The sequence below is a fragment of the Pelodiscus sinensis genome, chromosome 26 (assembly GCF_052426305.1).
Source record: "Pelodiscus sinensis isolate ZL-2025 chromosome 26, ASM5242630v1, whole genome shotgun sequence".
NCBI lineage: Eukaryota > Metazoa > Chordata > Testudines > Trionychidae > Pelodiscus > Pelodiscus sinensis.
Genome location: NC_143077.1, coordinates 13,824,779 through 13,840,188, shown reverse-complemented (window position 1 = coordinate 13,840,188; position 15,410 = coordinate 13,824,779). Strand labels below are relative to the sequence as shown.

Below are 15,410 nucleotides of genomic sequence, written 5' to 3'. Positions count from 1 at the left end.
TGCACCAGCTGCTTTTGGGGGCGGGGCTGCTCAGCTGGCCGGAGACACCAGGCTCTCTAGTCTCTCCCCATGCAGCACTGGGAGACTCCACTGGAGCAGCCAGTTGAGAGCTGGGGCTGTGCACGGAGGGAAGGGGGTTAAAAATGCTTTTCCTTCCAGCAGAGGGTTCTACGCAGAGATCAGGCTGAAAGCAAAATGCCCATCAAGCAGGACGTGGCGTGTTCTCCCACAAGCAAACGCGCGCTGGAGGAAGAGGCGTCTATTGGGTTAAAGGGCAAGCGGCAGGCAAGAACGTGGCCACAAACTCCTTAGTCAAGTCACACGAGTCCCTTTGTCTGAGCAAGTTTAGAGTTCCAGGGAGATAACAGCACCAGGCGCTCATGCTGCTCTGGGAGGCAACGAGAGGTTGAATACTGCTGCTGCAGATGACCGAGCAGGTGGGGACATAGATTACCTGACAGGCTGCTAAAACTGTCAGACCCAGACTGCATCTTTAGGGCAGGGACCATCTTTGTTCTGGCTCTGTACAGCGCCTGGCACAATAAGGTCCCGATCCATCGCTCGGCATTACTGCCATATGCAACCAACCTCAAAGCCTGATTCCCAAAGCCCACCCTCCCCTCCAGTGCACACTGCTGCTCAACACAGGGCCAGGGCGTTAGTTGGGAGAGGAACATCTCATTCAGACGAGCAAAGAAAGAAGGGAGCCAGCTCGGTTTGTGGCTGAAGGAATTGGACCTGTGTCTGGTTCTAACATAAGCTCGTGTGAAGAAGCCACACGAGCAGAGATTTCATGAGAGTCTGATGCCCAGACAATCCCATGACGGGCACCCTGGAAGGGAAAATACCATCAGCTGCATTATACCGTGCTGCCATTTTCACACTGACATTTGAAAGGCAGCCGCCCTGGCTAGCAACAGAAAAGCCATTCGGTTCTGGGCAAGACTGAGCTAACACAAGAGACAGCGTTAAACCAAGCCAATCTCTCCTTAGTGATGAGCCAGACACCTGGTTATCAAAACTCAATTTATTCCAAATGTTAAAAGTTTCCTGTTTCCTGCCTTTTCTCCCCACTCACCTCACAAAATATTTTTAAATTCTTCTTTAAAAAAAAAAATCAAGCTATTGTATGAGCCATTGTACAATTTCTCCCTCCCCTCCCCCATATTGCTATAACTTAATATATAAAACAGATCTTTGCAGAACTGCGGTTCTTATTCAAGGTGTTTGGAAGGCAGCTGCAGGAGGAGACTGAGTAGGAGAGGTGTAGGGAGTCTGGCTAATTAGACACACACAAAACGATCCAGGGTTCTAAATCGGGTTTGCTACTTGCAGTGATCTAACGCCTCGTTGGAACTGACTTCTCTTCCTCTTCCTCTTCGGGGCCTACACAGCAAATTAAAACCCTAACGGGCGAGGGGAACAGCCCAAACAAGAAGCCATCTGCAAACGGGTGCCCTTGCTGCAGCTTTCCAAGCAGATGGAGACAGGCAGCGAAGACGGGCCGGTTGCAATTCTAAAAGCAAGCGGCCAAGAGAGGAAGCGGAGGGAGGCTCTCGTCTGCTTGACAGGGGAATGGATCGATCTGACTAGACAAATGATTTTTTCCAAACTTCACCCCGGCAGGGTCCAGCCCGAGGACGACGTATTCAAGTGCAAGTGTCCCGGGGGAGTCTTTTCCAGGTGGCCTGGTGTGCAACGGTCCTGAGCGCCGGCTCCCACGGGAAGATTGCTGGGGTCTTTGCAGCTACAAATGAACCCGGCCACTTAGGACCTGGCACATGGATTTAGGAGACTGGCTTTCGAGATTGACCCTGGAAAGTCTGGCCAGAGTCCTGCCTTGATTCTCCATCTCTTAGAGGGGACTAGAAAACCTCCGGGGAGAGACCGAACGCTCCCTCGCACCTCTGCCCCACCCCCACCCTGCCCCTCTGCCTCCAGCCCAAAGGCTGGACTGAGCGCCAGTCTGCTGGGAGCACGCTGGCTAGCAAGTCGCACAAAGCAGCAGAGGGGAGGGGGAGCTCAGCCATGTACAATAAAAAGACTTGGCCAACAGAGACATAAAAGAGACTCACATCACCCAGGGCCGGGGGAAGCTCTAAGGAAACGGGGGTGGGGGAGACACGATGGGACTGGAGGATTTGGTTTTTGGATGCGGGGGCCTTAAAAAGCTCAACGCCCCTGAGCTGGCTGGACCCGGAATTGCTTAAAACAGCGGGGAACTCGCTCTGCTCCCACGCTGGACAATCGGCTTCGGAGCGACCACGCGGGGATGAGCTGGAGGAAAAGGCAGCGAGCCCTGAACTGGCCAGCAAAGCCGCATGCGTCCAGAGAGGAAACGTGTCCCTGGAAAACTGCCCGCCAGCCATGCAGGCTCTGCCCCTGGGATTAGAGTGAGAGGCAGCTGGGGGCGAGTCTGGGGGCTTCCTCCCCTCCAACTCTGCAGACAAATCAGGTGGTCTCAGGAAGCCACCAGAGGCCCCCAAACGCCAGCCCTGAGCCGCTTGCGGGGTGCGTCATCAACTCTGCCCCTTGTCTTTGACCAGCAGGACGGTGTGCTGCCCCCCACTGGACACAGACAGGACGACGCGATTCTCCAGCTGCTTGCCGGTCATCTCCACGGGGCTCCAGACATCCTCCTCTTCCCCCGTGCCCAGCTGGTAGTTCGTGCCCATGCCCCAGGCAAACACTTGCCCTGAAAACAGAGAGCGGGGAGAGGCTGGTTGCCTACCCGACGCTGGAGGCTGGTGGGCCCAGAGCCCTGATCCGAGTGGGTCCCCAGGGTGAGGCAGGGTCGTGGTTTTCAAACCAGCCCTTGGATAGAGACATGGGGCACCCCTGCCGCCACACTCAGCCCCGCGGCTGCTCCAGAACAGGAGGCTCAGGCTCCAGATTCAAACTGGCTTGTCTGTCCGCGAAGGGTAGAGAGTGATCCGGAGGTGGGTTAACCAGGGATCCACCGGGCTGCGTAGAGCCACAACACACCCCGTGCGCACATCCAGGGCCCCACCCCCCTGCCTTCGTAGAAAGACATTTTAGTAGCGTTTGCCCAGCCCCCGCCACGTGCCAGTGCCAAGCCCTGCCCGGATGCCCCCTGCAACCCTTACCTTCCTGAGTGACAGCGTAGCCCACAGACGCCCCACAGGCGATGGACGAGACTCTGGGCAGCTCGGGGATGGGGGTGGGAACGCTCTTCTCTTCCGCCCCTTCTCCAAGTCCTAAGCGGCCGTACTCCGCCCTGCCCAGGCTGTAGGCTCTCCCTGGCGCCAACGGGACACACAAGAGACGTGTTACTCCCAGGCACAGAGACCATCAGCAAGTCGGACCACGCAGCGCCCGCCTCAGCCCTCCTACCTACATCCCACCGCCTGCCAGGCGGATCGGGCTAGGCTCACACACCCTCCCTTCCCGGGACTGCCCCGTGTGCAGCCGACCAGCCTCTGACCGCTCCAGGCCGTCCGCTGAGCCGTAGCCAGAGGACACAAGCTGGAGCCCAACACACCCGCTGAGACGCCACGAAGCTGCTCCCGATTCCCGTTACTTGCTCAGCTCCGTCACTGCCTGCTAAGGGGGGACAAGCCGCGTGCTTGGGACGTGGAGGACTTCAGGTTCACGGAGTCTGTTTCAGTAGAAACAATCAGGAGCCCGGTGGCACGAGCTTTCGTGGGCTACAGCTCACTTCCTCAGATGCGTGGAGTGAAAGCAAGGCAGGGCCAGAACCCCTGTGCCAACTCTGTCACACATCTACCCTCGCGACACCACCCCAGCACCTAACCACACCATCAGGGGCTCCTTCACCTGCCCCTCTGCTACTCGGACATGTGCCAGCAACGCCTCTCTGCCATGTACGATGGCCAAACCGGACTGTCTCTACTCCAAAGGATAAATGGGCACCAATCAGGCATCAAGAACCAGTAGGAGAGCCTGGAACCTCCCTGGACTAGGGATGTTCAATATTGGTTAATCGAATAGTTGATTAACCTCATGAATTCTTATTGGTTGCTTGACTATTCTATAGTCCGCAGGGGCGGGGCCGACAGCCAGTGCGCTCTGGCCCTACTGCCGAGAGCCCCCTGCCACAGCGTGCTGCTTCCTGATACAGGGGCAGCAGCGCGGGGTGGTAGCGGCCTCTGTCCGGGGAGGGGACTGAACCCCCCAACCCGGTGTGAGCTGGAACCGAGCCGGGCTGCCTGCCCACCTGGCTCCTAATACACTTTAAATGCAGAGCTGCAGCAGGGGTAGGTCCCAGACCTGGCACAAACCAGGACTGAGCCAGGCTGCTAAAAAATTAACTGGCAGGGGATGGATGGGTGTAGTCTAGGGCATTAGCCAACGGGCTTTTGCTAATCGGTTCATCCACCACGCTGTTACATCCCTTCCCTGGACACTCAGCACCAGACTTGAGAGCTGCCACACTTAGGCAAAACGTCTTCAAAGCCAGCCGGCAACGCGACACTGCGGAGCGGGAATTCGTACGTGAACCCGACACCGTCGAACCGCGTCAGACAAGAGACAGGGCGGCTCTCTCCCTGCAATAAGCTGTTTCCCCGCCAGCTGCTCTCGCCTTCTCGGCGTGGTTGGAGGGGAACCGCAGCCACCCTGTTACACTCCATCCCTGGGTCCCTGCCTCTTTCACGCCAAGCATGAGGAAGTGAGCTGTGTCCCAGGACAGCTCGTGCCCTGATAAACGTGGGAGTCTTTGAGGTGCCGCCGGGCTCCGGGCGGTTTCTGAAGGACGTCGGTCTCTGCTTGCACCGACGCTGGCCTGCTGGAGGCAGCCAAGCACTAGCCGAGGTTAGGAGGGGCCGGGGCCGCTCTGCGTGTGTCTGAATGAGCCTCAGAAACCCCACCCCTCACTTCTCAGTCTCTCACCCAAGCCCCAGCTCTCCTGCACAAGGGGCAACAACTGATTTCTGGTTAGCAGCAGCATCCATGAGGTTTCTGGGATTCTGTAATTAATGAAGACAACCCTGGGGCTGCAGCATGCTGCCCTCTCCAGAAAGGCAGTGGGAGCTAGTGGCTAGAGCATTAGCCTGGCACTCTGGAGACCCGGGCTCTATTCCTGGCCTGCTGGGTGACCTTGGGCAAGTTGCTCTCGCCCTGTGCCTCAGTTTCCCCACATGCACAACGGGGCTAACACTACCCTTCTTTGTGCAGCACCTGAGATGAAAAGTGCAACAGAAAAGCCAGGAGTGATGCCCGCGACTCTGGTAGGCAAGAGACCAAAAAGCCCCCTTCACACTCCCACGTGTGGGCCGTGCGGAACGCCCTCGTCTAGTGCGAAGGGATGTGGCAGCAGCCACGCCCCCCGGGCCAGCCCAGCAACATGGAACTAAATGAGAAATGACGACGGCAAAGGAAGCCGAACAAATAACCGGCTCTTGCACTGGGGGGCTTGGCCCAGGGGCCCACCCCAGGCATGCAACCTGGTGCACAGGGTCTCTCTGCTACACAGGTTTGGCCTCATGGCAGGAAGGGGGGTGAGGGAAAAACTGTGCAGTGCTGCCACCTTGTGTCCCAGGCCCAATGCTGCAGGAAGGTTCACTCTGACCCGCCCCCAGGCAGGGCCTGGCCCTCCCCCTTCCAGAGCCAGGACCCAAATCCCGGCAAAAGGGAAATAAAAATACGGATAAAGTGAGAAATTCTTCAGGAAAACCCTTGGAGCATATAAAACAATGCACAGACCCAACTGCTTCCAGCTACGCCCCGGAACGCCCGGCCCTGGGACTCAGCCTGGCGCTGGGAGACAGCGGCTCAAAACCAAGTGACCGCAGCCCCGTCTGGCTCGCACGCAGCTGCCCCGCTCACCTTCCGAGTCCAGGCACACGGTGTGGTGCTGCCCGCCTGAAAAGCCCACCCAGGACTTGGTGGAGTTCTTGAATGCCGTCAGGTTCTGGGGTGCAAAGCAGGGCTCGGTGCCCTGCGTCCCTGCAGCGGGAACAGCAAAGCCAAGGGTCAGAGACAGGGGAGCAGACACCCCCCAGCTCGCTGCAGACACCTAACCCCGGAGCGAATCCACCCTGCCTGGCCTGCACAGGGACAGCCCAAGAACGTTCCACCTGGCTGGAGAATCCTGCAGCCATTGTTCATTCCACAGGCCTGTGCCACGCAAGCCCTCTGCTCAAACCAATGGGGCACCTGGCCGGGAAGGGGGGGCTGGTCTGGCATTGTAAGAAATCCCCAGAGTCTCCTCTAATGCTTCCAAATACCCTTCCCAGAGGTACGAGGAGCTGAGACCATCGGCACCCAACGGAACCAGGCCAGGTGGCCAGCCTGTCCCTTCCTTTCCTTAGCTCCGCTGGATCCCAGCAGGCTGATGTGAGGGGCTGAGGAAGGCTGCTCTGTGCCCAAGGCGCTGGATGGGGCTTAGATCTGGATTCTTTCCCTAGGTCTGCCACCCCCCCCCCCCATCAGTGAACTTTGGCAAGTCTGTCTCCCTGTGTCCCATTTCCCCCTCAGTCCGACGTGGCTAGAGTCCCCCTCCCCCCCATCTCCTCCAGGCGGAGGCTGACCCACTGTGCACATGGGCAACCCCTCACCCAGCTGGTGGTAGTTGGAGAGGCCGAAGCCGTAGACGTGACCCTCCTGGGTGACGGCAAAGGTGAAGTAGGCCCCGCAGAAGGCGTCCTGGAAGCGCACCCGGCCCTTGCCGCTTCTCCCCTTGAGAGGGACGCGCTGAGGCACGAGCAGTCGCTCTACACGGGAGACAAGCGATCAGGCTGCAGCGAGGAGAGCCAGGGAGGCGCCCGTCCCATGGGAAGGGTGGGGAGTGGAGGGACGAGCCCGGCTGGCCTTTCAAGCCCAGCATAGCTCCAGGCTGGCCGGTGCCCCTCTTGGGGCCTTATTCTCCCAGCGCTCCGTGGGGCGGGATTTGCAGACTCAACTCAAGCCACGCGCCTAAAAAGAAACCCGGCCGCAGTCCCGCTAGGGAGCCCCTGCCCGGCGCCCTTTCCTCGCGGCCAGGGAAGGAGACTTGCCCATGCGACCGCCCTCCGGCGGCGCTGCCCACCCCCTCCGCTCCAGCGTGTCTCACTGCCACTGCCGGCAAAGAGCCCCCAGCAGACAGGGTCCCGTCCAGCCAGCTCACCTCAGCGGCCTGCACTGGGTCGGTGGCGGGGGTGCGGCTCCCAGGGCAGAGGGATCGACAGCGTTGTCGTGTGTTTGTAAAAACAAACCCGGCCGACACAGCCCGCGCCTCCCAGCTTAGCGGGTCACACCCCGGCCGGCCGGGACATCGGCATCTGCGCCCCCTCAGCATCTCAGACACCACCTCCCGGGGCCCCAGCGCCCCCCCACCCCCGGCATCGACTCACGTAAGCCTTTCCTTCCTCCCCGGTTGGCAAAGAGCTCTGGCACTCGGCCCAGCTGGCCCTGCTCGCCACAGCCACACGTGTACAGGTCCCCGTCCACGGTCAGCAGCACTAAGTGATCGTTCCCTGGGGGATGGAGAGAGGGTTAGCCCTGCCCAGGACCCCCATCTCTACGCAGCGTGCCTGGCGGCTGGGTGACGCTGGGAGGCTGCCGGAGAACAAGCCCAGCCAGCCAAGTCCCACGCAGGAGCCTTGACACGTACGGACTCGGCAAGACCCCCGGCATTTTCCTCACTCGCTCTGGAACGGCAAGCGGCCCGTTTCTGTTACAGGGGTGGCTCAACTGCAGCTCTCAGAGGCCCCCCTTCTGCACCTACCAGGCTGCTGGCAGGCTGCTCGGGGCTCCCCTCTGCCGGAGGACAGGGGGTCTCAGGGCCTCAGCCCCATGGGAGGCTCCTCTGGGGGTTTGGGGCCCCAGCAGACACCCCCCCAATCTGAAGCTTCTGAAGATTGTCGTACGCGGCTCAGACGGTCAGTACGTCTGGCTGGCCCTCGCACTGAGCACTAACTGCCTCTTCCATGTGCTACGCTAGGAGCCAGGGGCGCTGAGTCATCGCTCCCACCAGATCCCAAACCACACGCCGACATCAGCTGAGTCACTGAGACTTCCCCATCCAAAGTCCAGTACCTGCCCTGCCTCGGTTTCCCCACTGGTAAGATAATCCTCCTACTTGGATTCACTAGTTCACACTTGCAAAGCGCATGCAGAGAGGCTGCCCCGAGAACGATTATTATTAACAACCAGTCGGGGTAATAAAGGAGCACAGGGCAGGGGAGGGACCAGCCTTCTGCAGCTGGTAGAAAAGAATCAAATGGTTTATTCGGAGTCTCCGAGTGGCTTGTCTGTCCCCTGTGCACTGGGCCGTCCCTCACCTGAGGCTATTTTAAGGACGGGCACATCCAGCGGCAGCGGCACCGGTACGGCGCTCTTCTTCATGGGCTCCAGCAGACCGATGACTCCATTGTTATCCTGGACGGGAAGCGAGACGCAGGGGAAATTTAGGGGCAAAGCCGGGGAAGAGGCAGCCGTGCTCCCCGAGCCAGCGCAGGGCAGCGCACGTACCCGGAAAGAGCCCCAGAGGAAGACCCTGCCGTCCTCTGTCAGCGCGGCCGTGTGGCTATCGCCAGCGGACACCTGCACCACCTTCTCCTGCAGCTCCACCGGCCCCGGGGTGGTCTCCGAGCCCTCCGCGGAGGTGTCGCGACCCAGGGCGCCTTCGTCATTGCAGCCAAAGGAGTAGATCTGGAAATGGAAACGTGTCGCAGTGGGAGAGGTGCCCAGAGCCAGGACAAACCCAGGCCTGGAAAAGCCACCCGGCTCTAACGAGCAGCTGGCACAGGGCTCAGCCGCCACCTGCCAGCCGAGGGCGACAGCTGGGTTATTCTCAGAAGCCGCAGTTGGAAGGTGAGGGAGGTTCCCATTTCACCTCCGGGCACTTTGCAAGCTAGAGGCTTAGGGTGCCGAAGCACTAGTCCCTGCAGGGGGAATCCGACAGGCAGCTGGTGAGAAAAGGGGAACTTTGGACAAGCACTGCCCCCCACAAGCCGCCAGGAGATCCTGAATGTCCTTTAGGGGCTGAAACTACCGTGGTGTTGCTACCGTCTCCCGCAACAGGATCCGCCAGGGAAGCACTTAGAGCAACTCCCCTTCGGCCCAGAGCAGCTGACACCCCCACCCCCACTGTGAGGCTAGTAAGTTGAGAAGCCCAATTGCTGCCGTGTGACGGCATAAGCCCCATGCAAGGGGGAGGCGGGGAGAGAGCCGCGCCCAGCCCCAAAGTTTCATTAGATTCAGCCAACAACAACGCAGGTGGGCCAGACGGAGGGGGGCCGTGACGGAGAGCTCTGTGCCATCGCACAGCCGTCCTCTGGCTCTGCCCCCCGCCGGGCCACGCGAACGGCCCAAGTCACACAGCGGCAGGTTTCCCCTGCACGGCTCACTTTGAACCCAGGACTTTTACCAACGCACAGCTCCTCTGCCGCCTGCCCACCACCGCCACGCACGGTCCTGGGCCAGCCCCCTGCTGACACCCAAGCGCCCGGGCTCCGAGCAGCCGCTCTGGAAGTTCAGAAGGCAGCGGAGTGAGGGCGCAGTAACTGGAGGGGCTCTGGCGCAGGGCTCTTGTCTGGAAGGAACCTCTTGGGGGGGGGGGGGGGTCTGACCCGCGGTGCAGTGGAAGATTTAAGACAGTGGGTCTGGGCTCAGCGAGTCACCCCACCCCCACGCGATGTCAGCCCTCGCCGACCCCGGCGCCGCCCACTCACTTTGCCTGTCGCGCCCAGGCAGACGGTGTGCATTCCCCCTGCCTCTGCCTGGATGATCCTCTCGGGCAGCTGCACCAGGGCCGGCCTCTTCCGCTCCATCACAGCCTCTCCCAAGCCCAGCTGTCCCACGTCCCCTTGGCCCAGTGTCAGCACCAGGCCAGGCTCCGTCCGGTGTGACGAATGGCAGACTAGAGCACCGGAGACAGAGGGGGAAACGCTGCTAAGCAGGATGCCAGAGGCTGGCTCTCGAGACACCTTTCCACCCCAACCGGGGCGGAGCTCCCGAGCGAGAGACTGAGCCAGCCACGCATGGGGCTCCAGCAGTGAATCCCAGGCGCCGCAGCGGGCCAGAGGCAATAGGACGCCAGCAGAGCTCTGTGTGGGGACCTCGCAGCCCCTCGCACCAGCCCCGGGGGAGGGATCATACTGAAGAGGCAGCAAGTGCAGCTGACTCAATGAAAGACCTTGGGCAAGTCAGCCCTCCGCCTGCTTTGCTTCCGAGTCTCCATCCGTACAGCGGGACTCCTGCCTCCTCAGACTGGGGGGGGGGGGTTTCCGATTAATTAACATCCCTGAACGACAGCACTTAACTATTTTAACTTAGGGCCGTGGGGTCCCACCACTCAGCCCCTCTGCAGCCAAAGCTGCTCCAGTCTGGCAGGGCTGACTGCAAGGGCTGGTTCACCAGTAAGCCTGGTGTACCAGTTAACATCCCTATTTCAGATCCTTGGGGGGCAGGAGCTATGGAAGAACTTGGCTTCTTTATCCTTTAGCCCAGGGTTTCTCAGCCTTTTCACTTCAGGCTGACAACAGCTTATCCCACAGCAATGTTTTATAAACGTGACTGATACAGAACTGTCAGCCTGGATCAGACCTGTGCCCCCGCAGCCTGCCTCTGACACCAGCCGGCAGATGTTTCAGAGGAAGGTGCAAGAAACCCTGAAAAAAAAGACATTTTACCTTTAACCTTCTTCCTCTCCGGAGACCCTTCTTCCGGTGTTGGGCTTTTCTTTGCAGCACGCTTTCCTGGCATATTGCTAGAGAGCTAAACTGTTAAGAACACTGCATGTTAAGACGTTCATTAACCCAGAGTCTGGGAGAAAAAGCGGAATTGCAAAGCACAAGCTTCCAAAGTGACATTGTCAGGTCCTGCCCAGCCCCCTGTTTTCTAATAAATCTCTGACGCTGGGGTTTTGCAAGAGGCCTTCGGCCATGGGAGATGAAAGTGAAGTGGGAACTGGATGTCTAACTCCCTCCCTCCCACCCCAGGTAAAATCCCATCGTTACACTAAAATACCTGGAAATTTTAGAATCTAATTTCCGTTTCACCATTCTACCCACTAGTCAAGCTCAGAAGCAATCATGAATTCCCATTTGTTCTAGGGACGTTAACAGGTAACTGGTTAAATGATTATCCGGTAAGCATCACCCTTAACGCCTGATGCTTACCAGGTAACAGTTAACTGGAAGGGATGTTAACCATTAACAGAGGCAGCATTTGTGGGGGTAGGCGGGAGCCAGTGCTTGGAGGAGCTTAAAAACCAGCTCCTCCCCCCTGAAGCACCATCTCCTGGCTCTCCTCCCGCGTGTAAACACGTAATTGCTGAAAAATGCAGCAGTTACACATTCACAAAAATAAACATTTGCTAACATCCCTAGTATCCAGGGAGCAGCCCGCCATGGGTGGAGGGCTACTCCGACACTGCCCAGTCCCCGCACAAGGCTGGTGGACGGAGCCAGGCAGGAGCCCGCTAGCCACTCTGGTTCAATCTGTTAAGTGGTTAAACTTAATGTTTACATCCCTAATATGTTCATCAACTTCCTGAAGGGAGGTTCCAAAGAGGATGGAGAGAGGCTGTTCTCAGTAGTGACAGATGGCAGAACAAGGAGCAATGGTCTCAAGTTGTGGTGGGAGAGGTCCAGATTGGATATTAGGAAAAACTATTTTACTAGGAGGGTAGTGAAGCATTGGAATGGGTTACCTAGGGAAGTAGTGGAGTCTCCATCCCTAGAGGTGTTTAAGTCTCGGCTTGACAAAGCCCTGGCCGGGTTGATTTAGATGGGATTGGTCCTGCCTAGAGTGGAGGGCTGGACTTGACGACCTTCTGAGGTCTCTTCCAGTTCTGATTCTATGATAAGGGGATGGTTGGATGAAATAACATGATCTTGGTAACTAATTGACCATTCATTTCCAGTTGGAAATAGGTCAATGGAGGGATGATAGGAGTTGCTATAGGGAACTTTCTGGGTGTCTGGCTGGTGAGTCTTGCCCACATGCTCAGGGTTTAGCTGATCGCCATATTTGGGGTCAGGAAGGAATTTTCCTCCAGGGTAGATTGGCAGAGGCCCTGGAGGTTTTTCGCCTTCCTCTGTAGCATTGGGCACAGATCACAGCTGAAGGACTCTCTGCATGTTGGGGCCTTCAAAGTATTGGAAGGCTTCAATATCTGAGACATAGGTGAGAGGATTATTCTAAGAGGGGTGGGCGAGATTCTGTGGCCTGCACTGTGCAGGGGGTCAGACTAGATGATCATAATGGTCCCTTCTGACCTTAAAGTCTATGAGTCTATGAGAATCTTCATGTTAAGGTCTCTGTTGATAGAATCGAGTTGATGAGATCTATCCAAATGGTCACCCCAAAAATCCAAATTCTCGGCTTTCTCAACTTTCACCAAGGCTAGCAGCGCTAAACTTATTTTCAACGGATAATCAGAAGTTAGAAAGTCAGAGGATTCAACGGTTTTGTGGCTCTATTTTCCCAAAACACTGCTTCCTAGTCCTTTGCTACAAGAGGTGCCAGAGACACAAATAGTCCTTGATCCTAAAAATATCCGTAACTCATTACAACAGTGAAAACCTACACCTGAAAGCTTAAGAGGAAGATTCAGGAGAAAGGTGATGTTAAACAAACAGCACACTACTTCAAGACTCCATTTCTTCTTCCTAGAATCATGTTTTTGTTATTTCCTGGCTTGACCCTACAACCATATCTGAAATCAGTGTGATAACAAGCACAGAAGCAAAGGTTGCTGGACTCCAACACCTTAAGAAAAGCTTACAGTGATATATCAGGATTTTAGGCCCAACGTTTAGGGTGCATTTGGAGTTCTCTCAAAAACTATTTTTTAAAACTTTTTTTAAAAACATAGTTGTTTAAAGTGGCACAGGCAGAGGTGACAACTAAAATACTGCAGTATTGTGCTCTCGGCAAGAGAAAAAGTGAAAATGAGTAGAAATTCAAGTGAGATTGGATAGTCAAGCTTTCATTGCCCCAGCAAAGCAAAAAGTAAAATTTAAACAATGAATCGATGGTGAAAAGGAGATTTAGTTTTTCCAGTAGTTTTAACAAAGTAAGATGTTATGAGCAGCACAAGGGGAAAATGTGGTAAGGTTTCAATAATATAATCATTTTGTACTATATCCCTTTAATGTTTGTAAAGTTTTTTGACATCCCGGCTGTGTCTAGACTGGCCAGTTTTTCCGGAAAATCAGCCAGCTGTCTACACTGGCCGCTTGAAGTTCCGCAAAAGCACTGACTTCCTACTGTAAGAAATCAGTGCTTTTTGCGGAAATACTATGCTGCTCCTGTTCGGGCAAAAGTCCCTTTTGTGCAAAACTTTTGCTGAGATTCGTTTTGTGCAAAAAAGCCCCGATCGCAAAAATGGCAATCGGGGCTTTTTTGCGCAAAACCGCGTCTAGATTGGCATGGACGCTTTTCCGCAAAAAGTACTTTTGCGGAAAAGCGTCTGTGCCAATCTAGACGTGCTTTTCCGAAAATGCTTTTAACGGAAACCTTTTCCGTTAAAAGCATTTCCGGAAAATCATGCCAGTCTAGACGTAGTCCCTCTAGTTATATATAAGAACAGCCATATTGGGTCAGACCAAAGGTCCAGCTAGCCCAGTATCTTGTCTGCCAACAGTGGCCAATATCAAATGCCCCAGAGAGAAGGAACACAACATCCATTTTCAGACAAAAGTGATATGCAAAGCACAGCACAATTTTAGCTTACTTAGTGACTTCAACATACAATCTGCCTGCCTTCATTTTACTAACTGGTTATAGGAGTCCCAAACACCACAAAAATCAAGCCTCTAATTCCCAGCTATATAGCTGGGGCAGAACATGGCTATAATGTGCCTTCACCATCACGATTATTTGCAAAGAAATGAGACATGTGAAGAGGGAGGCTACTCCCAAGAGGCTACATGCTATGCAAACACGCCTCCCTCTGCCCACTGCTGAGTTCTTTCTTTCTGACTTTTACAACCAGGTGGGTGTGGCTGTATCTTTTACAAGCCCTCACACGCCTCGTTTCTCTGCAGCCCCGCGTGAACAAGGCCACAACGCTGGATACATACAAACACACAGGCTATGTCTACACTCACGGCTTCTTGCGCAAGTACAGCCGTTCTTGCACAAGAATCTGCAGAACGTCCACACTGCCCGCCCGCTCTTGCGCAAGGAAATTTACAGTACGGCGTGGGAAGAGAGGGCTCCTTGCGCAAGAGCTACGCCCTTTTTTAACAGGTGTAAGCCCTCTTGTGCAGGAGCTCTTGCGCAAGAGAGCAGTGTGGATGCTCGGCAGGGATTTCTTGCGCAAGAAAGCCCGATGGCTAAAATGGCCACCAGAGCTTTCTCGCACGGCGCTCTTGCGCAAAAGCACAGCTCGCACATGGCAGTGTGGATGTTTTCTTGTGCAAGAGTTCTTGCACAAAAACCCTTGTGCAAGATGTTCTTGCGCAAGGAGCCGCCAGTGTAGACATAGACACAGTGTGAACGCTCCCCCCCGCACTCCTTTACGAAGCCACCAGAGAATCCCCACCCCTGCCAGCCTGCGGCCCCCATCACGCTCCTAAGGAGTTAAGGGTCTGTTTTGCAATCCCCCCCACACACACACACACGCACGCGCGCGCGGCCCCGTGCAGGGTAGGTCGACCTCCTCTAGCACCCGTCAACCCGATTCATCAGACCCCGCAACGGACCCTCAAACGCCCCCCCTGCCCGCACGCGGCCTTGCGCGCCGCGACCCCTCCCCCAGCCACAGAGCAGCTGCTGGAGTTTGAAATTCCCGCGCTGGCCCGGGTCCTCCCCGTCGCACGCTGCCGCAGCCCCGCACTCGGCGAACGGGGGAGGGGCGGCTGCGCGCGCGCGAGCGGCTCCCGGGGAACGTTCGGAACGCGGCCGGAGGGAACTGACACTCGGCGTTCCACCCGTGGAACCTTCGCACACAGCCGCTCGGCGGCCACGTGGGGCTGGCCCAGGCCTCGGCCCCCACCGGGGAAAGGGAGCCCGGGGCTCGGTCCCCCCCCTCCGCCGGCCGGAGCCCCGCTTGCACCCCCGAGGCGGGTGGGACGCAATCCCGAGTGTCTCACCTCCTTGCTGCTCCGCCACCCCGGCTGGCCCGCTCGCTGCTCTCGGCCCCCCACCCGCTGCACCGGAGCATGCGCGAGGTTCCCCAGCGCCAGCCGGCAGCGAGCAGCGGTGATAGCGACCCCTGCTGGCCACTGCGCGGAAAGGCCGCAACGCGCCGCGGCGGGGGCTGTCAGCACGGGGCGGAGAAATCGGGGTGAATTGGGGTCAGAAGCGCGTAGCGCATCGTACATGCCAAAGGGCCTGAGCCGGCCAGCGCTCACCCCCCCCCCCCGACTGCAGCGGCGGGGGTCGTAAGCAATAGCCCTGGTGCTCCCCCCTCAGCGCTGCTGGCTCTGGCGCGGTGTGACCCCACTTCTGCACCTGGACCGGCTTGGTGCAGATGCAGTTGCAGCAGCGGGCGA

The 15,410-nt window shown here is 57.2% G+C and overlaps 1 protein-coding gene across 1 annotated transcript; it reads right to left on the bottom strand.

Annotated features, from left to right (window-relative positions):
* Nucleotides 1–1,012: 1,012 nt before the first annotated feature.
* On the bottom strand, nt 1,013–15,163 carry RCC1 (regulator of chromosome condensation 1). The gene is made up of 10 exons (XM_006121066.5): nt 15,009–15,163; nt 10,596–10,685; nt 9,636–9,823; nt 8,434–8,613; nt 8,244–8,340; nt 7,314–7,436; nt 6,540–6,695; nt 5,809–5,928; nt 3,108–3,260; nt 1,013–2,695 (listed from the first exon to the last, which is right to left on the bottom strand). Exons 2-10 carry the CDS (start codon nt 10,666–10,668, stop codon nt 2,520–2,522), a joined length of 1,266 nt encoding a protein of 421 aa, XP_006121128.2. The 5' UTR covers nt 10,669–10,685; nt 15,009–15,163; the 3' UTR covers nt 1,013–2,519.
* Between the last annotated feature and the right edge of the window lie 247 nt (nt 15,164–15,410).

Bases quoted from the DNA above. Each gene is read 5' to 3' on its own strand.
- RCC1 (XM_006121066.5), bottom strand. From the start codon at position 10,668: ATGCCAGGAAAGCGTGCTGCAAAGAAAAGCCCAACACCGGAAGAAGGG. The intron at 7,437-8,243 runs GTGAGGGACGGC...TCCATCCCCCAG, and splicing joins CGTCCTTAAAATAGCCTCAG to GGAACGATCACTTAGTGCTG. The intron at 6,696-7,313 runs GTGAGTCGATGC...TCTCCCGTGTAG, and splicing joins GGGAGGAAGGAAAGGCTTAC to AGCGACTGCTCGTGCCTCAG.